At 49.6% G+C, this 24,830-nt stretch overlaps 6 protein-coding genes across 6 annotated transcripts; 4 read left to right on the forward strand and 2 right to left on the reverse strand.

Annotated features, from left to right (window-relative positions):
- Nucleotides 1–3,302: 3,302 nt before the first annotated feature.
- FTJAE_6944 (neutral amino acid permease) lies at nucleotides 3,303–4,877 on the forward strand (the record flags this gene model as incomplete). The annotated part of the gene is made up of 4 exons (XM_037353609.1): nucleotides 3,303–3,458; nucleotides 3,513–3,744; nucleotides 3,809–4,178; nucleotides 4,229–4,877. The coding sequence occupies 4 exons, from the start codon at nucleotides 3,303–3,305 to the stop codon at nucleotides 4,875–4,877; spliced, it is 1,407 nt and encodes a 468-aa protein (XP_037205891.1).
- Nucleotides 4,878–7,487: 2,610 nt separating this feature from the next.
- FTJAE_6945 (dihydrodipicolinate synthase) lies at nucleotides 7,488–8,381 on the forward strand (the record flags this gene model as incomplete). Its single annotated transcript, XM_037353610.1, has 1 exon — nucleotides 7,488–8,381. The coding sequence occupies one exon, from the start codon at nucleotides 7,488–7,490 to the stop codon at nucleotides 8,379–8,381; it is 894 nt and encodes a 297-aa protein (XP_037205892.1).
- A 114-nt stretch (nucleotides 8,382–8,495) lies between these two features.
- FTJAE_6946 (ARG81-like transcription factor) lies at nucleotides 8,496–10,723 on the reverse strand (the record flags this gene model as incomplete). The annotated part of the gene is made up of 3 exons (XM_037353611.1): nucleotides 8,496–9,453; nucleotides 9,621–10,452; nucleotides 10,498–10,723. 3 exons carry the CDS (start codon nucleotides 10,721–10,723, stop codon nucleotides 8,496–8,498), a joined length of 2,016 nt encoding a protein of 671 aa, XP_037205893.1.
- A 2,484-nt stretch (nucleotides 10,724–13,207) lies between these two features.
- Nucleotides 13,208–14,424, forward strand: FTJAE_6947 (nucleoside-diphosphate-sugar epimerase; the record flags this gene model as incomplete). Its single annotated transcript, XM_037353612.1, has 4 exons — nucleotides 13,208–13,224; nucleotides 13,270–13,475; nucleotides 13,655–14,124; nucleotides 14,173–14,424. 4 exons carry the CDS (start codon nucleotides 13,208–13,210, stop codon nucleotides 14,422–14,424), a joined length of 945 nt encoding a protein of 314 aa, XP_037205894.1.
- Nucleotides 14,425–14,805: 381 nt separating this feature from the next.
- On the forward strand, nucleotides 14,806–16,366 carry FTJAE_6948 (aldehyde dehydrogenase (NAD+); the record flags this gene model as incomplete). The annotated part of the gene is made up of 2 exons (XM_037353613.1): nucleotides 14,806–14,930; nucleotides 14,986–16,366. The coding sequence occupies 2 exons, from the start codon at nucleotides 14,806–14,808 to the stop codon at nucleotides 16,364–16,366; spliced, it is 1,506 nt and encodes a 501-aa protein (XP_037205895.1).
- A 359-nt stretch (nucleotides 16,367–16,725) lies between these two features.
- FTJAE_6949 (ankyrin protein) lies at nucleotides 16,726–19,830 on the reverse strand (the record flags this gene model as incomplete). Its single annotated transcript, XM_037353614.1, has 1 exon — nucleotides 16,726–19,830. The coding sequence occupies one exon, from the start codon at nucleotides 19,828–19,830 to the stop codon at nucleotides 16,726–16,728; it is 3,105 nt and encodes a 1,034-aa protein (XP_037205896.1).
- Nucleotides 19,831–24,830: the final 5,000 nt, after the last annotated feature.

The following is a 24,830-nucleotide window of genomic DNA, read 5'->3' on the forward strand; positions in this document are numbered from 1 at the left end:
TTGTATCATATTCTGTCTGGCTAATAGGTAGTGGTAATCATTAAGCTCTTGAGATGGTGAGTCTTAAGCTTGTTCATATGTGTACAATATTCTATAAGAGCAAGGTCTCAGTGGCAATTGTATCAGCCAAGCTTATGTATGCTTATCTTGCTCGGTTGCAAAATGAATTACTGGCCGATTGCGCTCAAGTCTGTACCTATTCCTTTGGGCCATTAGGCCACTGCTATTGCGACCTGCGAAACCGTAGCATAGGAAACAGGATATCTGACACGTGCGAATATAGAGAGAGGACTGGTGAGAGTACTCAGAATCTACCAGGAGTATTTTTCGGTCAGTGAACGTGCGCTGAAGAACCCATGGACATTCGACGCATGAGTCTATATCAAACTTGACTGTTATGCAGTTAGAACGAAGAGTTTACAGCCGTGCCTCGGTATCTGCCGAGGATATGTTGCTTCCTGTATCGGATATTTAAGGCCCGATGCTTTCCATGAATTTGACATGGACGTTTATGTAATATCTATGTCTCCAGGTGATTGTAGCGTGTAATCTATAAGCCCATGTCAAATTGCATTCCCGCCTTGATTTAAAGTTAGCAAATGGGAGCTGCTCTATTAGTGTCCAGTCAATGAGTAGTATCCAGATGCAGCGCAGCTGGAAGCAGAATCAAGTCAAATAATCACTTGAACTTTTTCATATCAAAAATCATAAGTATTATTATTGTCTTGCCTCTGAAGCCTGAGCGCGGTTATCATCTCATCGCGGTAGCTTACCCATTCGGAATCCACATTGAGCAAACGAGATGTCGTAAACCCCGGAGAGTGGCAGAGCAGAAAGGCAAGTGGATAAACTTGGCGAATGCTAAGAATTGACACGTGCGGGGAGCGGAGAAAGGGTCTGATGAACACCCCCAGGATATATCACTTGGCGCTTTCATGGATGGCAGATTCCAGCATTGGCATGATCCCTTGGCCGGCTTGGCAGATGCATATTACTTGCCTTTTTGGATGGCTGAGTCTAGACCTCCAGGGTAATATTTAGAGAGAAACACATGAAAGAAGGCCTTGAGCGTCTTTGGTTAATATGGAGTATTGGGTAATCTCAATGTATGTGTCACGATGATGAGCCGAAACAAACCGTGAGAGAGGAACAGAAAGATGATAAATAGTCAGTAAAGTCCCTATATAGAGAACTTGAGTTCAATCAAAGCAACCACAGTGATCAACGCTTGCTGCAATACAAACTGCAACTTAGCCAGTCCTGTGTCAGACTCATCAAGCTCGACACGTTCCACTAGCCATCTGCACATACCATCACAAACCTACTCTCCCAAAGGCAGCTCGGACAAAGTCAATTATCGAAATCTGTCATCACGCAAATACCTCAGCTCATGCCCAGCTCCACCAGCTCCGCCCCCTTCCGCACAGCACAGATCATGCATGAACAAAGATATCCATTACGTGAGCGATTCCCTCCAAGCTATGACCATTATCAGCCCCAACACGTTCCCAAACCTGCTGTTGATAATAACGTGGGATATCGCCAAGAAAGCTTCATGTGTGAACGACCGTGATCTCGGTACCGTTGCCGCGAACGGACCAACCTCGTGATAATCACCCGTTCGTACAAATCACCAGTGGACAGCATTTGGTTTTGCTGAGCTTCTAGAAACAGAAGATGTTCCGTTGGGTCTTGATAGTGAGACCATATTTACATAAAGAATTGCTCAGCGATATAGACATCACGCAACGTTAACATCGGGAACTAGGCTGAACCCACCCTGCAGTCATCTTCCGAGATTACCATACAGAGCACGGTGATGATAATTGATGACAGCCCAAGATATGCGAGATGCAGCGGCAGGTCATCCGTTGGTTACGGAGTTGCCGTCACCGTTTATCGGAAACGGTTCCGCTCTTCAAAGGCTCACTGACTGCTTGAGCATCAGTGCAGCAAATTGGAGATTCCACCAAATACGTGGCCGTACCGATGATTTCCGCTTCTCCAACGTTTCATGCCAAATGCATTGACCAGATTGAAGTTACATACGACTTATCAGTAAAAAATGCCTCGCTGATAAAGTCAGTTCATCAACAAAGCGCGGAGGCTTTCCCGATGGGATACCATCGGTTCAAGTGCAAACCCCTGACTTGACTTTGACTTTACAGGGTGAACCCCGGAAAGGTCGGTGATCTGCGACGTGCTGCCCCCTCCCCAATCGTTCGCAGCCAACCATCCTGCATGCGCGAATTGTTCCAGAAGGATACTGTATAGAGGTAAAATTTGGAGACGCACCTCTTTCTACCACTGTGTCTACTGTGTCTCTTATTTCCGGGTGCCGAGGAGTAATGCCGTGCCTGAGAAAATTTGCCTGTCTCGGCTGCACCGACGTCAGCCTTGTTTTTCTTTTTATCCTTTGCAATATTTTCCTTTGTAAAGATTCAGCTGCAATCGTACTCAGTAGAGAAGGTGATGAGACCACCTGGGAAAGCAGGCCATTTTATGATAAACGCACTGGTATTTAATCAAGGGGTCTCGGAGTGGAACTCGGTCGCTTTTCCGTACTCCACGACATTGGTAACGAATTCCACAATAATTAACTGAAGCTCTCGTGTCTGATGCTTCTGGGAGAGTGAAAAATTGGGGTTGTGGATATTTTGGAGACCGGAGCAGCTCCCGACTGCGGAGCAATGGGGTAATAAAAACTGACTCCTCAGCCAATAACACTGTATCCCTTGGGTTTATGGGGAGCAAGGCACCGCGACTCGCTATTCCCAGTGGAACTTTCAACGTCATAGCCTGACCTCTGCCTGTTTTCTTTTACGAGATGATAATTCTTGACCAAGAGTCTAGACAATTCTGTTCTGGACTCGTCAATCGTATTGAGACCCTCTTTCTCCGCGAGTTTTGTACGGGGAACCCCATGGGGACATGGAGTAGCCAAGAGACACAAAGTAGAATGTCTGAGGGGAGACTGACTTACTCCACACACCCAGATAATAAGCCTCGCCAACACCGAGTTTGCATGCCAGGTTTTGTATCACGGACTAACCTCTCTTGGGTAAACCACCACGGGGATCTACTAGGGGGGCAAAGCACCCAACCTGACTTGTTCAGCTACTGTATAGGATCGACTTCAAACTTGTCTGAGCTTGTATAAGTTGTGTCCACAATCCCCAGACTTTCTGCTTCATCTCCTCCACATTCCACTCTCTCTTCCTTCTTCGCCTCTCTACTCCTGCACTCTCAGTCTTTTGAGTTGTTTTGTTTGTTGGTCAATTCACTTTGCTCCTTCAACAATCATGTCGCATTACTCTAGTCCTGCTGAGAAGGACCTCAAGCACGATCTTGAGAATGATCAGCCTGCTTTGAACAACACCCCTTCCATCGCTGGTGAAGCACAAGTTCACGATGATGTCTTTGGTGATATCACCGATGAAGGTCCCAACTACCGCGCTGTACGTCATTCACAACAACAACCTCAGTATATTCAAGTCAGCTAACATCTCTAGGTCGGCTGGATCGGCACCGTCGCTCTTATGATGAAGACCCAGGTCGGTCTCGGTGTTCTGTCCATCCCAGCTGTCTTCGACGTCCTCGGTATCCTCCCCGGCATCATCTGCCTCATCGTCATCGCCGGCATCACAACATGGTCCGATTACATGATTGGTGTTTTCAAGCGCAACCATCCTCAAATCTACGGTATCGACGATGCAGGCTTTTTGATCTTTGGTCGAGTTGGACGTGAGATCTTCGGTATCGCTTTCTGCCTCTGTACGTACTCCGGTCTATACCTTGACAACAGCAGCTAACAAGTCAGTCTGGATCTTTGTTGCGGGCTCTGGTATGCTCGGTATCTCAATTGGTCTCAATGCCGTCTCTCTTCACGGTACTTGCACTGCTGTCTTCGTCGCTGTTGCTGCTATTTGCGGATTCCTGCTGGCCAGTGTTCGCACCCTCGGCCGCATCAGCATGCTAGCCTGGGTCGGCCTCGTTTGCATCATGACTGCTATTTTCACCGTCACCATCGCAGTTGGTGTTCAAGATCGTCCTGCAGCTGCTCCCCAAGAGGGCCACTGGAAGTCTGACTGGAAGGTTGTTGGAAACCCCAGCTTCACTGAGGCCATCTCTTCCATCTCTTCTCTCATCTTTGCCTATGCTGGAACTCCTGGCTTCTTGTAAGTTTACCTCAGCTGTGATACGTGATTCAATAAGCTAACTTTCAAAGTGCCATTGCTGCTGAGATGAAGCGCCCTGAGCATTACACTCGATCTCTCCTCATCTGCCAAGCTGGTGTCACCATCACTTACATCGTCATCGGCTGCGTCGTCTACCTCTATTGCGGCTCATACGTCGCCTCGCCCGCCCTCGGTTCCGCCGGCCATCTCATCAAGCGCGTCGCCTACGGCATCTCCCTCCCCGGCCTTCTCGCAACAACCGTCCTCGTCATTCACTTCGCCGCCAAGTACGTCTTCGTCCGCCTCCTCCGCGGAACAAAGCATCTATCTTCCAACAGCGCCGTCCACTGGGGAACTTGGCTGGCTTGCACCATCATCACCACCATCATCGCCTACCTGATCGCCTCTGGCATTCCCGTCTTCGGTGGTCTCGTCTCCCTCGTTGGTGCCTTGCTCGGTACGCTCATGTCCTTCCAGCTGTATGGCTTCATGTGGCTATATGACAACTGGGCCAAGGGCAAGCGTGATCCTAATATGAAGTGGTACCTTATGGTTGCTTTCAGCATCTTTGTTATTGTCTCGGGTACCTTCCTTATGATCGGTGGTACTTACGGATCTATTGTTGGCATCATCGACTCGTACAAGGCTTCAGGTGGCTCTGCTGCTTTCTCTTGTGCCGATAACTCGAATTCCACTTAAGCGCAGCGTTGTTTTCTTTTAGCATTATGCATTGTATACCATTGGATTTAGAGTAGAGAAAACATATTCATACATTAGAGATTGGGGTATAAATCTACCATCATATTTACACACTATGGCTCCCGCTTCCCGCAATGTGACAGTTTGACCTCGCTCACAGCAGATATTTCCCGTTACTTCTTCCAACTTCATATTCTGTGATCCGTCAAACTTACAGAACTCTATACCTATACGACTGGGCTCTCAAGATACTCCCACGCGCTCAAACTTGGGTGACTCCACTCATCATCAAACCAGCCATCACTTTCCAACCATTTCTTCAACCAAAAAGCTTGACCATCGCATTCCCCGCAAAACACTGGATAAATACCCATGATCTCTTGTGGATATCATCCTCAGCAAAACCGTTAGCCTAAGCGCTTCCCCATCTCCACTGCGCGCATTTCATCCCTAGTTCATCAATAGTCTCGATACGCATATCCACAACTTCATCATCACATCAAAGTGGGTATTTCAGGGAAGACTCCAGAATCATGATGATCAAATTTTGTCCATCCTGACGTCTGGATCTGCGGGTACTACTATACTAGCCTGTCGGGTGGCGGTAACTAGCTGACGAGGGACAGGACACGGTGCAGCTGTGCTGTACAGTTAGTCCGAACTCTAAAGTTTTCAACGCAGAGTCGCCACTTGAGTTGGAGAAAGTTGGGCCGACGTCAGGGATGTTTCATGCAGCTGGGGTCCTCTTTGGATGATACTTTGGTTCTTGTCGGCTTATGAAGACCAGAGTTCAGCATTGATCTTTGAACCATGAGTGGTGTATTTATTAACTTTATGAAGTGGATATTGACATACAGGGAGGTTGGAGATGTCGGCAATCGTCGGTAGTAGAGAAGAGATGGGGCTCTTGAAGCTGGGCCGTGTCATGCAACGGTCAACCTTAATTCGGACCCCAGATCCGATGCCGGAGTGCTCCCCGATAGTTACCCAGCCACTAAGACTCTTGCTGCTCAGGTCGGCCAGTGATTATCAGTTGATGTCGGAATCAACATGTTAGACACAGGTTGATGGAGGATGCTGCATTAGTCTCGGATGAAAGCTGGTGGTAGTGTTGTATTTTGATAGAGTCTACATGCAGGAGTTTGCCTTGAGCGCTAATACTTACCTACCCGGTCTGGATTTAGCAAGCAAGCTGATGACCACTATTGTAGATTATGAGACTTCCGGAGCAGTAAATACACAATCTCTGACCATATTATATGCCTTAGCAAAAGAGCTATGATCTCAGTCTTCTGATGTTGAATAAGAGGTCCGTCCTGATTGCTGTAGGGCGAATTTGCCACCAGTCAGATGTCACTAGTACAGGCTCAACTACCGCTGATTTCCTGTAGATAGAGGCCTCAAAGGATCGAGGGGCATTGTAGTCTTTCCAAGTAGACCCCAAAACCTCGGAAAGCTTGGACCTGCCTCCGGCAGTATCGCTGTCACTAAGGTATAGGCCAAGGTCGGCAAGCTATGCTCACAATAAGCGTCTTCGAAACAAGTTCGAGCGCTTGGCTCAAGCTCGAGGGCTATGTATAGTTTCGTAGAAATGATTAGAGAGGACTCAATTGTCTCGTGTAGCATGGTAAGTAACCTTTGAAAGGTCAAATATCTCAAGCTAAGTTCTATATGTATAAATATTTAATGCTACGGCCTTCGAGGACTTATGTGGCTGTTGGGTAGCAAGGATACTGACTGGTCAGCTCCTAGCCCGTCTTTAGCACCATGCGAAACCAACGCTACTTGGTGTCCAGGGAGATAAGATGTAAATATGCAAAATAACTACAATTTCTACAGAAAGAACTACAAGCCGATAACAGCAGATATGCGTCTACTTGGTCCAGATTTAGTAACAGCTCGATCAAGACATGAGTGACACAACCCCCGTGGTCCAATCACATCGAAGTCTGCCCTCCGACAACCCGAAGCCTATTTATTGCTTATTAGATGAAAAGTACTGGCCTTCGATTCTGATGTCCTGTTCCATTCACTGTACTGTTGCAGCTGCTCACTTGTCAGTAAGCTCGCATCAAGGAATGACGCTGATCTGGTAGTCGACACATTTATCTGCACATCTAAAACTAAGTGAGATATTTTATTATTAAATTGCTAAATATGTGACTCCTTTTCATGGTACTCGAAAGCACCCAAGTCACTGCGCAGGCTCCCTTCGCACAGGCCGTAAGACGGAGATTCGATTGCGACGATCCCGTGTGCTTGGACCCGATTAGCAACTCTCGAACAGGAAGGCCAGAAATCTTACTAACAAAGTGCCCTACTCTCATTTCTCTCCCTCTTTTGACTTTGATCTAACAAATTGGGCGTTATGTGGCAGCTGATACCCCACCAAACACGGTTGGCAAGCATCTCCGCCCACGTCGTGGAAACTTACCTATTTTGACGAAACCATTCATCTTGAGACTGATAGAGAACAACGCGGGGTATACCAATTGGTAAAGAAAGATAAAGAGAAGAAGCATATAATAGACAAACAAGAATCAAGAGTTTCATCGTAAACATTCATCTCATATCACTCACTCATTCAAGTGTCTCTTCAAATCACATACAATGGCCCCCCAAGCACTCACAGGCATCCTAGTCGCCCTCATAACCCCCTTCAAACCCGACGGCACAGTCGATCTCCCCGCCCTCGACGCCCACATCCAGCGTCAAATCTCCGCCGGCGTGCACGGCCTAGTCCCCGGTGGCAGCACTGGTGAATTCACTGCCCTCACCCTCCAAGAACGTAAAGATGTCCTCGACCAATGCGTCAAGTCAGCAGCCGGCCGTGTCCCCGTCGTCGCTGGCATCGGCGACCTCACCACCTCTGGTGTTGTAGAGCTCGCTAAGCACGCTGCTGAGGTTGGGGCTGCTGCTACTATGATTGTGCCGCCGTTTTACGACGCGCCTAATCTGAAGCAGTTGAGGGAGATGTTTGGGGAGATTTATAAAGAGAGTGGGTTGCCGATTATGTACTACAATATCCCCAGTGCGAGCGGTGTAAGCTTGTCGCCTGCGGAAATCGCTGGTCTTTCAGATGTTGGAGTCAAGTATCTTAAGGATACTTCTGGAAATGCACCCGCTCTTACAGATCTTCTCTTCCACCATCACAACGACATCACCGCCCTCAACGGCTGGGACACACTGACTTTCTACGGTCTCTGCGCCGGCGCCAAGGGCTCAGTCTGGGGAACTACCAATGTTCTCCCCGAACTCTCAGTGCAGCTTTGGAATGCCATCGCTGTTGATGGCGATTTGAAGAAGGGACGTGAGCTATGGTCCAAGATCTTCCCTGTGTGCAAGTTTTTGGAGGCGCATCATTATGGTGCTGGTATCAAGACTGGTATGGAGTTGCAGGGCTGGAAGACGGGAGGTCTGCGAAAGCCGTTTGCTCTGCTGGAGGATGATGAGAGGGCTGAGCTTGCGCAGCTTCTGAAGGATGCTGGTGTCAAGCTGGCTTGAATGAATATTTTGCATTAGGTAGTTTAATGATTAAAATAGTTAAATAGACAAAATGACTTTATGAGAACTCAAGAAGACAAATGTGAGAACCGAAATCAAGTGTCAATCTCATACCTATGCTAGACTCTCCTGCACAAGACTCTGCCAACTCGTAGTCCAATCCCCAGACTGCTTCCTCCTCTCCCAAATCAACGGCACAACAACCCCCGCCGGCCTATTCGTAAAATAAACCCCTTTATCATCCGTAACCCCCAAACACTTCAACGCTCGCTCCTGTAAATCCGGACTAACAGCTTCACAAGCCGCCACAAAAGCAGGCCACGCCAAACTTGTCGCAAAGTCCTGATCATCGATCAACTCACTCAAACACGGCTCAAGATACTCTAGCGTTTTACGCACAAGATCTTGCAAGATCATGGCGTTCATGTCGTAGACTCTTCGGTAGAAGTATATCACCAACGCTTGGTGGATTGCTAGTGTCATGGAGCGGACTTGAGGATGGCGGACGAGATCTTCGTCACCTGTGGGCATCTTGACGGGTTCGGTGGGGTCGAGGGTTGAGGGCCATGCCCAGATTCTATTTTCGAGGGTTTTTGTGTGTTTTGAGAGAGCTTCTGATATTGAAGGGTTGCAGCGTGCAACAGTCTCTAGACGGTTCTTCTCATTGGACAACGATACTGTTTGTGACAGGAGTGTCATGAGAGATTCCGGAATACCGTAAATGACAGGGTAAAGAGTTTGGGTCCAGCGACCTTGAACTTCTAGGTGAATATCATTGTATCCAAGCTCATCAGTCTTTTCTTGAGCGGGATCAAGACCCATGTTCAAGCCCTCTTCCGTAATGCGAAATGTTCGGAACTGCTCACGGCCTTGAATCTCTGAAGAGCTTTCCGGAAGAGGCTCACTCCAGAGGGATATACTCTCTGCGATTACACGAAGATGAGTGTACATATGATGCAGAAGCCGTGATTTAAAGGGATTCTGGGCTTGGTTCGCTAGACCGCGAAGGCGAATGAGACGTTCTGCATCGAGGAGGAAGATGCGGAACGCACGAGCTCCGTTGTGTAACTGACTCTATTAGCGTTTGATCATAGATTCAGAGATAAGGAACTTGCCGAAGTCATCGCCATTGCAAGAATAGCCATCAAAAGCTCCTTATAACTCGCCTGTCTCGGTCCAAACATCTCATGCTGCAACGCCTGTCTCAGATGACTCTGTGCTCTCTCATGATTCTTCAACCCAATCTCCTTCCAATCCGCCGCCAAAGAATTCGGCGCCTTTGACATGTGCAGTTGCAACGCACTATGAGCTAGCAGCGTATAAAATATCGAAGAGCGAGTATGAGAAGCTTCGTTCCATAACGATAACTCAGCAAATGTTTCAAGTGCACAGGGAAGAAAGATTATTTCCCATGGAGACTTGCGTTTGGCTTGCATTGTTGAGCGTTGGCCGGCGATGTGTTGTCTGTAGTGGCGCAGTAACGGCTCTGCTTCTTCGGGGAGGCCAGAGGGGGTTGTTATGTTTCTTGGGTAGGGGACTACTTCGTTCATTGAGGCTTGGAGATTGGGATCGATACTTTCTTCTTGAGCGGTGGTGTCGTTGCCCATGACTTGGGATATGAAGCCTGGGCTGAAGAGTGCGAGGCCTTCAGCGCCCATTGGATCATCGACAAAGAAGTTTGCCATAGAATCATTAATATTCATCTGATCGCCCGCTGTCAGTTCTTCAGAGTTGATGTTAAAGCTCGGATCCAATGAAGCTGTAAAGATATCCAGGTCATCTTCGGGTAGCTGATCCGGCCAGTCTGTTCGCTGTATCTCTTCAATGAACCCATCAGTCTCAGCATACATGCTCGTCGATGTGTTATCAGTGTTAGTATCAGGAGAGCACTCAATCGTATCCAGCGTCAACTCCCCCTCCACAGACTGAAAGACCCCAAAAGGACCTTTCATCAACGCATCTCCAACATCACTCTTCTCACACGCAGAATCAATATCCGCCAACAACGCCAACGCCGTTCGTTTTCCCAAACTACCCTTCAACTCATCACTCATCAACCGTCTCTCGCTCTCTACATTCATCAGTCATAGTCCCCAACACAGACTGGAGCACTTACCGGAGAATAGTGGATACCGATACTCCGAGCCTCGATGACTCTGCTGCAGCTCCGGGCGAACAGCATCATCCCTGATCCAAAACAGCCGTGCTCCATAACCTCCACACGCAAGCCCCAGTCGTTTACAAGTCCCACATCCAGGCTGAGCCTCGTCGCATTTTGCGTGGCGCGAGCGACATGTCCGACAGCCTGTGAAGGTGCGTGTTCGCTCGACCTTTTTGGGCATCTTGGATAGGAAAGTGGAGAATCAAGATGAGATGAAATGAGACGATTTGGGTTGATTGCTTCTTCTCGCGAGGGAGATTGATCCCGGGGGAAGGTTGTGTTATTGTGTTGTTGGTGAGAGGGCGAAATGGGAATGTTTCCGCGGGGTGGGGTAGCCCGCTTATCGGAGTGGCCGTGGCGAGGGACGTTAGGGGGTTAGCTTGAGCCAGTCAAGGTTCTGGATTATGGCATTTGGAGAGCCTGAAGTCTTCTCGGGCTTATACCTTTGTGGGATAAGATAGTCTAAGGGCAGTCCCTCGTCTTTGAATGGCTGATCATTAGTCATTTCTGATAACCGTGATACTTTGGAGGGCAGATGCTATGTTGACGTGCCGGAGTGCAAGGCGATGACGGGTAGTTATATCAGCAGCTCAATTTCTTTACACGGTTACTTTCACTCAATACTATAAGTAAGTATGCGTGCTGTAAGAGAGGAGTATGATCAGTCATTCCCTCGGTCTGAAATGGGAGAAGCCACCAAGATCAAGCTCTCGGGCAAATATTGACACTAGCAAAGCAACAGGGAGAACTACTGGTATCAACACTAGAGTATTAATCTATCTATTTTTGACAAGCAATCCAAGCTATTCATTGCTAACCATAATACCGGACTACACTTGTAGATAGAGTTCCAGAGCAGTATTGTAGGATAGTTGAGTGCTGCCTATGAGGTTAGGTTTCAGGCTGCCAACACAAGTGAGGAGGACATCATAGTCTTAGTTAGAGTATATACTTCTACTTCAGAAGCTTTCACGATGACTAATAAGTACAGTTCCATAGGCATGGCCGAACAAAGATCGGGATCTCGGCGTCTAGAGCGAGCCTTACTTAGTAGCGCCGAACCAGGAAAGAATGTCTTCTGATACTCAATGTAATGGTTCTGCAAAACCTCATTAAACTCTTGTTTAAGCACCAAGCCAAGACTCCCAAAGAGCTCATTGTTTCCGTTCACATACGCTTGACCTCTGGGCCTCGGTCAAACACTGAATAGTCAATGTCGGTGAACTGGGCGACCGGTTCATTAACGTATATAAGAATCGACTCTCTGGTCGTACCAGAATGTTCTCTAGTTCTAATTTCAGCTGCTTTTATTCCTTGCTTCCGTGCCGTTTGACAGAAGATTTAGGCTCTGCTACCAATAAAGATACGACGGCAACATTTCGAGTCACAGCCTCAAACCCCTTGGTGATGGACCTCAAACTATAGAACAAACGCCTCTTTACGTCGTGTCCACTTGCGGGTATGTAGCCTGTCAGTATCTGCCCTCGATGAAGCATATGTTCTTCGTACTTCCCAACAAGGCCACTCAAACGCTGAATGCATGCAGTCAGTCTTGCAGCATTCAGACAAGAGGTATGCTATAAGCGAAGAATACATAAGCCCTTCATGCAAGATGAAGCAATGCACTTGGAATCTTGCACAGAATTAGCCAAGGACACTACGGACGGCTAGCAAAGTGATCAAGAACCGCCAGAATGCAAACGATGACCATTATGTATTTTTTTCCCCTTGTCGTCAGCCTTGTACAAGGCTATGAAGCCTTTGGCTTTTCAAACAGAGGCTTAAACAATGAGGCCCCCATAGTAGGCCAGCATCACAGAGGTCAAAATCAGAGAAGGTTTATTTGCCTCAGTGGCGTAATTGCTGCCTTAACCAAGCAGTATAAATACAGCCTACAGGTTTACCCCTCGCACCAAAATGTATACTGATTCTCTAGGTGACCTTTCTTTTCAGGGTCAGCATAAGCGGACGAAATGAGCTTACCTCAAGCAATCTGCTCGTGCTCATGTCTCCGAACAGTAAGCACATATGGGAGATCCAACCCTCTGTGCTGAGGATGTAATTAGTGGTGATACCTCTAAAGGAATACCCTTTATATTCCATCATATTGACTCTACATCCTACCCTTATGTTCCAAAAGCACTATGTATATCATCGGCGAAGAGTGGTGCAGTGGTATCTACCTATAACCTATAACTCTCTAAACTCCGAACCTAAAATCCTAAAAGTCTCCTCCCTGCGCCACTCTTCGTTTTTGCAGGTCGTGCGTTCGAATCCACGTTCATCAATCTGTTCCTCTAGAGCTCACAAGGTCCATTCACAATCCTTTTGCTTCTCGTTCAGCTAGTAGTTGGTGATACGGCTGTCTCCACTTTGCGATGTGGCATTCCTCATCTGGGGCGGGAGACACTAAAAAGGCAAGTCTCCGCGACAACTGCATTTGATCGCATTTATAACATCATTATTCAAGTGGCTGATAAATGGATGCGCATGCAAATAAAATCCAGTAATTCACGCGCCATTATCGCCGCAGTGTCGTAATTTTAGTGATGCACAGCTTAATAATATTCGTGACACAGCGTACACCCATAAAACCCCATCTCCATAGCCGCAGCACCTCTCCAGCACAACACAGCACTCCCAACACCAAGTAAACACACACAAAATGACCTCAATCTTTCTGTAATACCCCAAACCTATTCACCTTCCGCTTACTAACCCTCGCAGCACCGGCGCATCGGGCTACGTAGGCGGCCAGCTCCTGCACGAGCTCACACAAGCCCATCCCGAGTACACCATCGCCACGCTCGTGCGCGACGCCAACGCAGCTGAGACCATCGCAAAGGCGTATCCGAGAGTGCGCACTGTGGTGGGTGACCTAGATGATAGTACACTCGTGGAACAGGAGGCTTCACAAGCTTTGGTTGTACTGAGTCAGTAGTGATGTTTCATGATGTTTTGGTGGTGTGGTGTTGCTGACGGCGGGGTAACTTAGATGTTGCGTCGAATAAGCATATTGGGTCGTTGCAGGCGATTCATCGGGGATTGGCGAAGAGGGGAAATGGTAAGACAAGATGAATTGAGTGAGAGGGATTGTGTTGACGATGAATAGGTTATTTGATTCAAATTTCTGGTGCGAGTTTATTGCCCGTCAAGGACTTGTCTTCACCGTCCTTCAAACCAGGTGAACCCTCCAACCAAGTCTGGGATGACCTCGATGGCGTCTCTTCCATTCTTGATCTCATCCGCAGCCACGACTCTCGCGTGGTAGACAACTACATTCTCAAAATCGCAAAAGAAACACCTTCTATCAAGACAGCTCTCGTTCTCCCTCCCATTATCTACGGCAAAGGTCAAGGTCCTGTTAAGCAGCGCAGCGTCCAAATCCCCGCACTCTCAAAAGTCGCGATTGAGCGCGGTCATGCCGTCAGAGCGGGTCGCGGTCTAGCAGCCTGGACAAATGTCCACGTCGCTGACCTCGCGAGATTATTTACACTTTTAGCTGAGAAGGGTGCGGAGGGAAGTGAAGATGAGAATGTCTGGGGTGAGAAGGGGATTTATCTTCCTGGTGTTGGCGAGCTGGTAAGTCAAGTCCCGTCCCATCACCATTTGGCAAAGCTAACAATTTAGACATGGGCCGATATTTCGGATCGAGTCGCCAAAGCAGCAAAGGACCAGGGACTAATTGACACACTTGAAGTCGAAGAACTGTATAAGCCAGAGGTCGACACTGCACTCCCGGCTGGCTCAGTATTCTTCGGCAGCAATGCCCGAAGCAAACCCCGTCGCGCCACTAAAGTCTTGGGCTGGAAGCCGAAGGAGACGGGGCTCGATGAAGAGATTCCGCGAGCTGTGGCTGAAGAGGCAGAGACTCGAAAGTGAATGGAAGCTAGTCTTTAATGAGATAATTGATAGACATTATCTTATCTTTGAGTCATTATATGAGGTGTCGCTTGAGATGTAATTCTTTGCCCAGTGTGAGCAGGTCGATGGAGATGCGGGGTAGTTAGTTAGTGGAGTTCAGCGCTGTCGTTGTAGGCTTCACTTCCCTATCTCGGTAGTGGAGATGATTGCGAGGGGGAGTTAAAAAGAGAAGGTCTGCGCGATCAAGACGACGGAAACAATCGCCATTCTCATCGGTCTATATCAGATTGGATTGAGAGCCAGTCAGTATCATACTAGATTCATCAAGAGTTCAAGTACAAGAGGCCTTCTGCAAGCTTCCCAGTCCATCAACACTAACCAACTCATCTCATCACCAAAATGGCTGCCTCAATTGAACTCACAGCTCCCAACGGAGTGAAATGGTCTCAACCAACCGGCCTCTTCATCAACAACGAATTCGTCCCCTCATCAAGCAACAAAACCCTCACATCAATCGACCCCGCGTAAGTCCCCTACCCCTCCCTCTATACCTCACTCACCCCACTAACACATGCCCAGCACCGAACAAGAAATCGCAACAGTTCAATCCGCAGATTCAGAAGACATCGACAAAGCCGTCAAAGCAGCCAAGGCCGCACTGCGCCATGAATCATGGCGAGACCTCCCCGCCTCAGACAGAGGCCAACTCATGGCCCGTCTCGCTGATCTGATTGAATCTAAGCGCGAGCTCTTTGCTACGATTGACGCCTGGGATAACGGCAAGACGTACATCGAGACACTGGAGAATGATCTCGTTGAGGCTGTGGGCGTTATTCGGTATTACTCTGGCTGGGCTGATAAGACATTCGGTCAGACTATTAATACCACGCCCAAGAAGTTTGCGTATACGATTCGTCAGCCGATTGGTGTTGTTGCGCAGATCATTCCGTGGAATTATCCTCTGTCTATGGCGACGTGGAAGCTGGGCCCTGCGTTGGCTTGTGGGAATACAGTTGTTATCAAGGCAGCTGAACAAACGCCCCTAAGTCTTCTTGTCTTGGGTGAACTTATTAAAGAAGCTGGTTTTCCACCTGGAGTAGTCAACATCGTCAATGGTCTGGGCAAAGACACGGGCGCTGCGTTGGTGCAGCATCCGTTGGTGGACAAGATCGCTTTTACAGGATCAACAGCCACAGCAGCTAGCATCATGGGCGTCGCTGCAAAGACACTCAAAAACATCACCCTCGAAACGGGCGGGAAATCTCCATTGATTGTGTTTGATGATGCAGAGCTTGATCAGGCTGTAAAGTGGTCGCACTTCGGCATCATGTCGAACCAAGGACAGATCTGTACCGCGACATCGCGAATTCTCGTGCAGGAGACTATTTACGAGAAATTCATCAAGGAGTTTATTGATACGCTCAACACGGTTAGCAAAGTTGGTAACCAGTGGGACAAGGAAACGTATCAAGGACCGCAGGTATCCAAGGTTCAGTACGAGAGGATCCTAGAGTACATCGACATTGGCAAGAAAGAGGGCGCCACAGTCGCAGCAGGCGGTCACCCTCTAAAAGTCGGAGACTCAGACAAGGGATTCTACATTTCTCCCACTGTCTTCACAGACGTCAAGCCCTCTATGAGAGTGTTTCGCGAAGAAATCTTTGGTCCGGTCGTTGTTGTTTCTACGTTCAAGACGGAGGAGGAGGCGATTGAGTTGGCGAACGATACGACGTATGGACTTGGCGCTGCTGCTTTCACGACAAATTTGGAAAAGGCTCATCGCGTTGCTGCTGCGATTGAGGCGGGCATGGTCTGGATTAATAGTTCACAAGATTGCGATCCTCGTGTGCCGTTTGGTGGTGTTAAGCAGAGCGGCATTGGGAGGGAGCTTGGTGAGGCGGGATTGGAGGCGTACACGCAGATTAAATCAGTTCATGTCAACATGGGAAACAGGCTATAGATGATTGCATTTAAGTAAATAGACAAGTCTAAATTACATGTTGCGCGCACTCAATTGAGACATTCGGATCGGGACCATGATGCTTCAAAACTCATCTGTATTATCGCCAACAAATAGATTGACAAAGAAAATGTAACCAGATACATGGTAGTACTATACCAGTGGGATATGAACAAAAAACGAAGAAATGAAAAAGAAAATGCCCAAGGTAAACAAGAGGATATATATATAAAGGCCACAAGACCAGGCAAACCATCCAATCCAATCCAGTCCAATTCCCATGAAAGCAATCTCGCAGACTCCAACCCCATCCCAAATCCCAAGCATTCATCATCTTACAACTCAAATGACCCAGTAAATTAAGCAGATTTTGTCATGGCATACTCCCTCAGAATCTGGACTGCCTCCTCCCAGCCTCGCGACGCAGCAATCTCAGTGACATCTCGATCAAGCTCATCCTTCACATCGAGATCAAACCCAGCCTTCTCGCCCAGAAGACGAAGGATCTGCTCATCACCGTTCTCAACAGCCTGCATGACACCGTTCCAGCCTCGGTACACCTTGTTAGGATCAGCGCCGTGCTCAAGCAGAAACTCAAGGATCTCCGAGTCTCCGCGGTAGCGGCGCAGGGCCTTGACGACGGGGAGGTGCTCGCCGGGCGCGTTAATGTCGGCGCCGCCCTCGTTGATGAGGAACCACACGATGTCCTTGCGGTCCTCGCGAATGGCGGATGTGAGCGGTGAGAAGACACCGCCGTTCTTGTCCTCGACTGATACACCGGCTGCGAGGAGGAGCTTGACGGACTCGAGCTGGTTGGCGACGACGGCCATTTCCATCACGCCCTTGAAGGCGCGGGGCTCAGCGAGCACAGAGAGGATGCGCTTGAGCACGGGGGGGTTGCGGACGGCCATACACACGGGCCAGTCTTGACCGCGAACGTTAGGGTCAGCACCGTGGCTGAGTAAAAAGTCCACCATCTCGACCCTGTTCTCGCGAATAGCAGTCGTCAACGGTGAGTGACCCTTGGGGTTCTTATCATTAGGGTTCATGCCCTTCTCCAGCAGCCATGTGAGAGCCTCCATGTTGTTAACACTAACAGCAGTCTCGACAATGCCCTTGGGAGAGCTCAGGTTCACGCCCGCGTCGACAAGGGGCGGGAGGAAGTGAAGACGGTTGTGCGTGATGCACTTGAAGGCGGGATACTCGCTGGCGGGGACGTTGGGGTCCGCCTTGTTGGCGAGGAGGAGGTGGAAGATGTCAGGGCGGTTGTCGCGGATGGATGTGCAGAGGGGCGTGTAGACGCCGTCCTTCTTCTGGTTGGGGTCGACCTTTGCGTTGAGGAGGACCTTGACGGACTCGATGTTGTTGACGCTGACGGCGAGCTCCATGATGCCGGGGGCCTTCTTGGGGTCGGCGCCGTGGGCGAGGAGGACTTGCAGACAGGCGCTCTGGTAGGTGGCGGGCCAGAGCATGTGCTTGGGACCAGGCAAGTTGGGGTTCGCGCCGTGGTCGAGAAGACTTTGCACAATATCAACGCGCGAGTTTTGAATGGCCTCAAACAAGGCAGTCTTTCCTTCGCGACTCTTTAGGTCGGGATCAGCGCCATAGTCGAGGATGAGATCGATGAACTTCTTGGGCGTCTTCTTGTTGATAGCGCTGCTGAGGAGTGTCTCGCCGGTGGCGGTCAATTGATTAGGGTCACCGCCGTAGATGAGAAGCAGGTGAGCAAAGTTGACCTTGTTGGCGATACAAGCAGCGGCGAGGGGAGTCTCGTTATCCTCGCCCATAGCGAAGCGAGGATCAGCGCCGTACTTGAGCAGAGGAACGGCACCAGCCAGGAAAGACTTTTCCACCGAGGCAAAGAGCGGTGTTACACCATCACGATCAGTGCCGTTGGGATCAGCGCCGAAGAGGAGGAGCAGACGAACGGCCTCGGCGTCGCTGTTGAGAACAGCTTCCTTGAGAGCGAGATGCTCAGGGCCAGTGTTGGGGGATACACCGCGATCTAGGAGCTGCTCGATGAGTTTGTGGTTCTTGCCGCGCACGGCGGTGAGGAGAGCGGACTTGAGGTTTGCTGCGTCGGCGCCGACGGTGTTTCTCGGGTTCCAGCGGGGCATGCTGAAGGGATCGGCCTTGAGTCGCACGACCTTTGTGCCACCGTTGAGATCCAGACCCGAGAGCTCCTCAAGCGATACCTCACTATCTGACACGGCGGTGTGTTGCGACCGTGCCTCGTGGTGTTCGTCAAAGGTGCTCATGCGGTCAAAGGTAGCGGTGGTACCAGAGTGATACCGCTCATTGGAGGCGATGGAACTAGCAGTGTTGTGATGATGACCGGTAAATGAACGAGCATCCGCCTGATGCAGTGACGCAGCGAGTGTGTCCTCGCGCATAGACGACGATCGCTCCGTCCAGGGAAGAGGGGGCAATGGGGGCTGAGAAGCCATCGACATGGCGGCGCTGTGTCCCTCCACACCACGATGTTGCGACGCAGAAGAAGGTCTGTACTGCGACCCGCCGTGGTCAGAGAGCTTCGATCTCGGCGCCATGCCAGCACGGGTATCCATGCGGTCGAGGGCAGCAGCGAGGCCAGTGTAGCCGATACCAAGCTCATTCTCAATCTTCTCATTGCCCAGACTCCACTGAAACATGAGCGCACTCATACGCAGGCTCTCGCGCGTGCGTCCAAGGGCGCTGATCATCTTCTCGATGTCGTTGTCGCCAAAGATGCGACCCCAGCCGCGGCGCATGCGGCCCATGGCGCCCTTGCGCTCGTTCTCGAGGAACTTGCCGAGCATCTGGTCCAGCAGCTGGAAGTCGGCTTGGGTCACGCGGAACTTCTTGCTCAGCTCCGAGATGACGTCGCCGGGGAACGTCTGCTGGTTGCGGATGCACTCACCGAGCCCGGCCTCGATGGAGAAGAGGATTTCGCACGTGTCGAGGAAGTCGTGGGCGAGGGTGTCGAGGCCGTGCGGCTGCTTGGTCACCATGGTGAGGTACTCGAGCATGCGCACGGAAATACGATCGCCGAGCCCCGTGGTCTTGTGGCACAGCTCCAGGCAGGCGCTCTGCGCCCTTGTCGAGTTGGCCATGGCGCTGCTCTTTTTGCTGGTGAGCGATCTCGGGGCTGTAGGGGTGGTGGTGTTGGTGGTGACGCTGGGAGCTCTCCTCTGCGACGGCGCTGTGGTAGGGCTCTTGATGGGACTGGCGACGTGGACCTGCGAGGACACAGGAGCGACGATCTGCTTCTTCTGAGGAGGAGTTCTAGGTCGTGTGACGGTGGTGACCTGAGCGATGGATGGGGCGACGGGGAGGACAGGACTGCTCGGGGATGAGGGCAGGCCAAGAGCTTCCTTTGATACGAGGGAGAAGGACTCGCGGGGACCTAGAGCAAGGGCTTCAATGAAAGAGTATTCCTTGTCGTGTCTCTCTGCAGCAGCTTGAGTGGTTCCCACGGCGGTCATTATTTTGTATATAAAAACGAATGGGGAGAGGAGCCAACAAGAGCTGGGGGGGAGGGGACAGAGGGGATCTTGTTCCCTTTGAGCGAGAGCGGGCGGAAAACGAGATACCAAAAGCTGTTTTAGCTTTAAAAATGGGGAGGGGAGGTCAATCAGCCTTTATGGCGCTTTGGAACCAGTTCCACACCAGGAGATCGGGTCTGGTGCATGCCAGTCGAGAATTCCTACCGTCAGGTACCGCACTGTACATACATCCATCCATCCTAGCCATCCCAGAGAGTGTTGACGGAAGTCGTCTAAGGCGGAACGGATCTGCCGGCCTGAACGAGTAGCGTTACGCCTTCAAGCCAAGATCCCAGGGGGCGGCGGGGGGGTCCACATCCGTCAGCTCCCCATCCCATCGAGGCGAGCTAGAAAGACTAGGGGAACCCCTGTTACAGAGCAGAGCAGATCGACGCTTTGACTGTAAGACCCAAGTGCCACGGACCCTGGTTACGATGGTGAGGGGGGAAGTTGGGCGACGCGCGATGTGATGTCGTTAAGGAAACGGGGAACGGGTGTATTGCCCGCCTGGGCCAAGTACGATATTTCCAATTCAAGGCATGAGCTGCAAGGAAAGATAACGATCCGAGTGGGAATAAAAAGGCGGTAGGGAGAGAGATATGCAGAGGATAGATCGCAAACATGAAACCAAAGTGTATGTAGTGCGGGCAATAAAGACATGTACGCTCGGACGAAATGCAACCACGATAACTGAGCACACTCAAATCTCAGCACTGAAGAAATGGTCACCTTACGTTTACTGCTCAAGTGCTGTAGAATAGCAGAGGCACAGCCCGGGGACAAATCACATCGTCACCCGAGGGGCAGGCCCTGCTCACATTAAGCTTTGCAGGGGTGCAGGGGACATCTCATCCCCAATCGTCAGCAAATTTCACAGGGTCCGTGTCACGCATTTCACAGTGCAACACCATCAATTCAGCTGGTATTGCTCTGGCCGAGGCTACACTGTGTCCAGATCTATTGTTAGTGCCTGTAGCTAGCGTAGAGCACAAGGGGGCCATCACGATCACGTCGGGATTAAAGCAAAGAAACCCTGTGAGATGCCATGGGATCAAAATGAGAACCTGCAGAAAATGGATATTTCTCTTGGTCATCGCTGTCAGGGTCGTGACTCTTTACTCTTTCGCCTGAAACATTTTTAAACGCAAGGGTTTGCTTTATAGGAAAGATCTGCTCAATGGGGGGAGCTTAGCTTGCGAGGCAGCACTGGGATAAAAAAGTCAACTCGCTGTAAGCCAGAAGCCTCATGGCGACAGACTCTGGCGCTAGAGCTGAGGGCGAGCACGGGAATACAGAGAAGCGTTCCTGACGCCAAACGCGGAACAGGGACATGGATTTGAGAGATTATTTGACGTCGCTTCAATCGAGAGAAAACGAAGGAAGAGAAAATGGTTCAGAAAAAAAAGAAAGGAAAGTGTTCGTTTATGTATGCATTTCTTGGCTCTTCCCTTGCATTTGAGTCACGATGCGATGCGAAGAGTGCTACCTACTTGTCGAGTGCGCTGATGTCTCGGACCCCTGGTCATCTCTCCACCAGACGGTTACCTTACCTACCATTGTGATTGTGAGATATGAATGGATCGTGAGATAACCGAATAAGAGAATTGACTGGATGATTAACCAAATGCCACCTCCAGCCACGTCAATACCGCATGAAATGACAATTTACAGCGTCGTACAGTATAAAACATGCCAGTAAGCTGCCATCCCTGCTTATTATACCTCTTACCAATATATACAGGGTCCCCATCACGAGCTCAGCCCAGCTCAAGATACAGGCGATAAACACTGCAAGATACTGTATAAACAAGTTCCCAAATCTGAATGCCACGTGGAAGAACAAGTGCGTAAGGTAAATGCAGGGGGGGAAACCTGTACCCGAGTGAGTTTGGCAAAGTCTAGACTCATAACGAGACAAGCCCCGAAGTATGTCTCCCTCCATCTCTGATCCGGATCAAGACATGGCCCCTAAAAAAGAAAGGGGCCGCTGGACGAACTGAACCTTGATTTGTGTGTGTTTTTTCATCCCTTGTGATACAGGTTGCTTGCTTCTTTGACGTGAACCATTGAGAGGAGACGTGTCGTAAACGAGTTCTTAGCCCTATGATGAATCCATGCATGGCATCATTGATATTGCTTTTTTTCCTCCTTCTTCCCCATAATATGCAAGTCAATCAAATGATGAATCAATTTCCACGCATCAGTCCCAACGAGCCGGGACCCGTTCCCGTTTGCTGCACCACTTTTTTTTTTTAATCTTTGGAGGCGTTGAGGCCAAGTGGGCTTTGTTCACAACTACTGTAACTCTGATTTAAATACGCTCTGGTGCCTTTTTTTCGCAAACGGCACTCGAGATGCATCTTAAGCTTTACGCGCGGCTGTGCCGCATTCCAGGTTCCTGGAGCTGATAAAGTTAAGTTAAGTTTCCGGGGGAAATCAGATCGATAGAATTATGGGTTCTTTGTTTATTTGTCATTCCAGATCTGATCTGTAGTATTTTTGGTGATCTCCCTGCTTAGACCTCCACCTGTTGCTGCTTCAACCCTAACCTCACTGTGGTGCTGTGAATATCGCGAAGGATTCAATGTAAGGGAGCTGTCTCAAAGACAAACGATATATCGTACCATTATGCAACCGTTGCGCATGCGTAACTGAGACTCTTTGCTTTTTTTTTTCTTCTTCTCCTCAATTGAACCGACTGTCACGTTTTTACGCCCGAGACTTGCATGGCCTCGTAAATGCCCTCACAGCTGGAATGACGCCAGACTTTCAGTCCCGCCCGCAAAAGCCATGCAATTGAACAATACCAAACCCCCGTTTTAACTCCACAGGAAGCAAGGGAAACACACGATTAATTGAACATGTCACATCCCGTATTCTGACGTCTCACACGTTCAAAGAGACAAACAAAAAAAGGTGATGTAACATTGGATGTCCGATAGACGACGGCTCGGGACGGAAAGGCAATCTCACACAATGAGATAAACTGTGCTCGATTTCTATTGTGCATGCACACCTACCTTATCTGCCTGGCGAGTAGTTTTTGTTGGCCACCACCAAATTGTTAGTATCAGTGCGCATCGGCCGCGTACATAGAGCCTCCCGTATCTGAGCACCCATCTCCAGGCGTTTTCGTGGCGTTTCTGTACCTACAGGGGGGCTGTTAATCTGCCCGCACTGGAAATGGCTTTTCGTTTTCCACAGCTTTGTAATTTAGAGGCAACAAAGTGGCTTGCGTCGTTATTGAATAGCAGGGTATTGTCAATGAAACTCTGTTGTTATTAGCGCTGCAATCTAGACGTCGTCTTCTTCACCAACACGCAAACCCAAGCAGGCCACCAACACGGCAGACTCGCGGACAATTCCCTCCCGCAATGGTCAGTGCCAAAAAGCAGTGCTCGGACATGACGCCACGATTCTCTTTAGATCTGGCCCTTCTCTGCACGCCGTTCGTCTTTTTTTTATCCCCGTGTGCACTTACTTGACTCTTGACCCAGTAGTCTCTGCACTAAAGCTCACTACCAGCCAGCCACAGACCCCGTCTAGTCCCAACAGACCGGGACACCAGAGAGAAGCACTCGGGATAATGCCAAAATCAGTCCGAGGCAATTAATTGGGGAATAAAAGAGACGTCGCGTCACATACACGCAACGCAATTGGCTCGAAGGGTATGGAGATGCAAATTACCGCTTCCTTTCGGACGGCGCTATTGTGCTTCGGAGTAATTCCGCTGGGGGTTAGTCACTGTCACTGGCACCCGAGTGCTTGGGTCGTAAATACGGAGTACTATATCCACAATCAGGCGTGAAACGGTCAATCAATTACCATCTCATGATGCGACGACAACATGTCAATCCAAAACGCCTAATAAGAAAATCTCTTCCTTCTACTCTCGTCAGGACGATCGCAGTTTCACGTATGGATCCTTCAATCCTCCACCGTCTAGGGTAAGCCTGGTGCCTGGAAGATTAACAACACGAGTTGTTGTGGTGTCGGGCTAGAACGAAACAGGGGAAAGAAGACGAAGGCTAGGCGGCGTCGCGTACCTGAAGATCGAGCTACCATGATTGGGCCAACTCAATCGGAATCTTCCACTGACGCTAGTTAAGGTGAAAAGTGAATCTGAGTTCTTGCTCCGAAGAGGGAAGTTGGAAATTACGATTACTATTTGTTTATTATAATTTGTCGGAGCGAGAGATGTGCTTCATTCACGGAGAAAACTCGCTCATTTGCTTCAAGGCATCAAGTAATACCGACGGGATAATTCACATGTAAAATATCCGTAGAGTTGAGTTGATAATCGTGTAAAATGTTTGTCTTGTCATACGCAACAATCCATTACAAAAGATAGCTTTATGCAAGGTACAAACCTCAATCAGCCCTATCACTTCTCACATCACCCGATCTCACTACCCATATCTCCCAAACACAATCTCGTAGAATTACACCGCACCGCAATATCATCTCCCTCATCCACTTCAGTCCAGACCGCGGCGTCCTCCGCGCTATCGACCAAAAACACCGCCACTACCGAAGAATCGCGGTAACTACTACGGAGTAGCCCACAAGTTCCTGTTTTCCTTCAGCAGTGACGAAGTTGGCCGATGTCCCGAGGAATGCGGAACAAAAGAGCCTTGGCCACCGAAATCGCCACCAGATCGGTATATTGGTCAAAGCAGTCATGATCGACAATGCGCAAGCGAAAAAGGGTTCACGCACGTCAAAGATGCCAAATCTTGCTAGTCTGCGTGCTAATCGCCCACCGACCGGTTCTACCGTTGACAGCGGATAAAAACCCCTGAATGACAAGAGCTTTGATGATGGGCTAAAGTGGTCATGTCTAGTTCGACGGTGTGGCTAGACTTGTTCAATTCATTGAACGGTGGCCTGGGAACCAATCTACGCGTTTACTATGAATGACGGCGGCCTATAAGGTTAAG

The sequence above is a fragment of the Fusarium tjaetaba genome, assembly GCF_013396195.1.
Source record: "Fusarium tjaetaba strain NRRL 66243 chromosome Unknown NRRL66243_c0000138, whole genome shotgun sequence".
Taxonomy (NCBI): Eukaryota; Fungi; Ascomycota; class Sordariomycetes; order Hypocreales; family Nectriaceae; genus Fusarium; species Fusarium tjaetaba.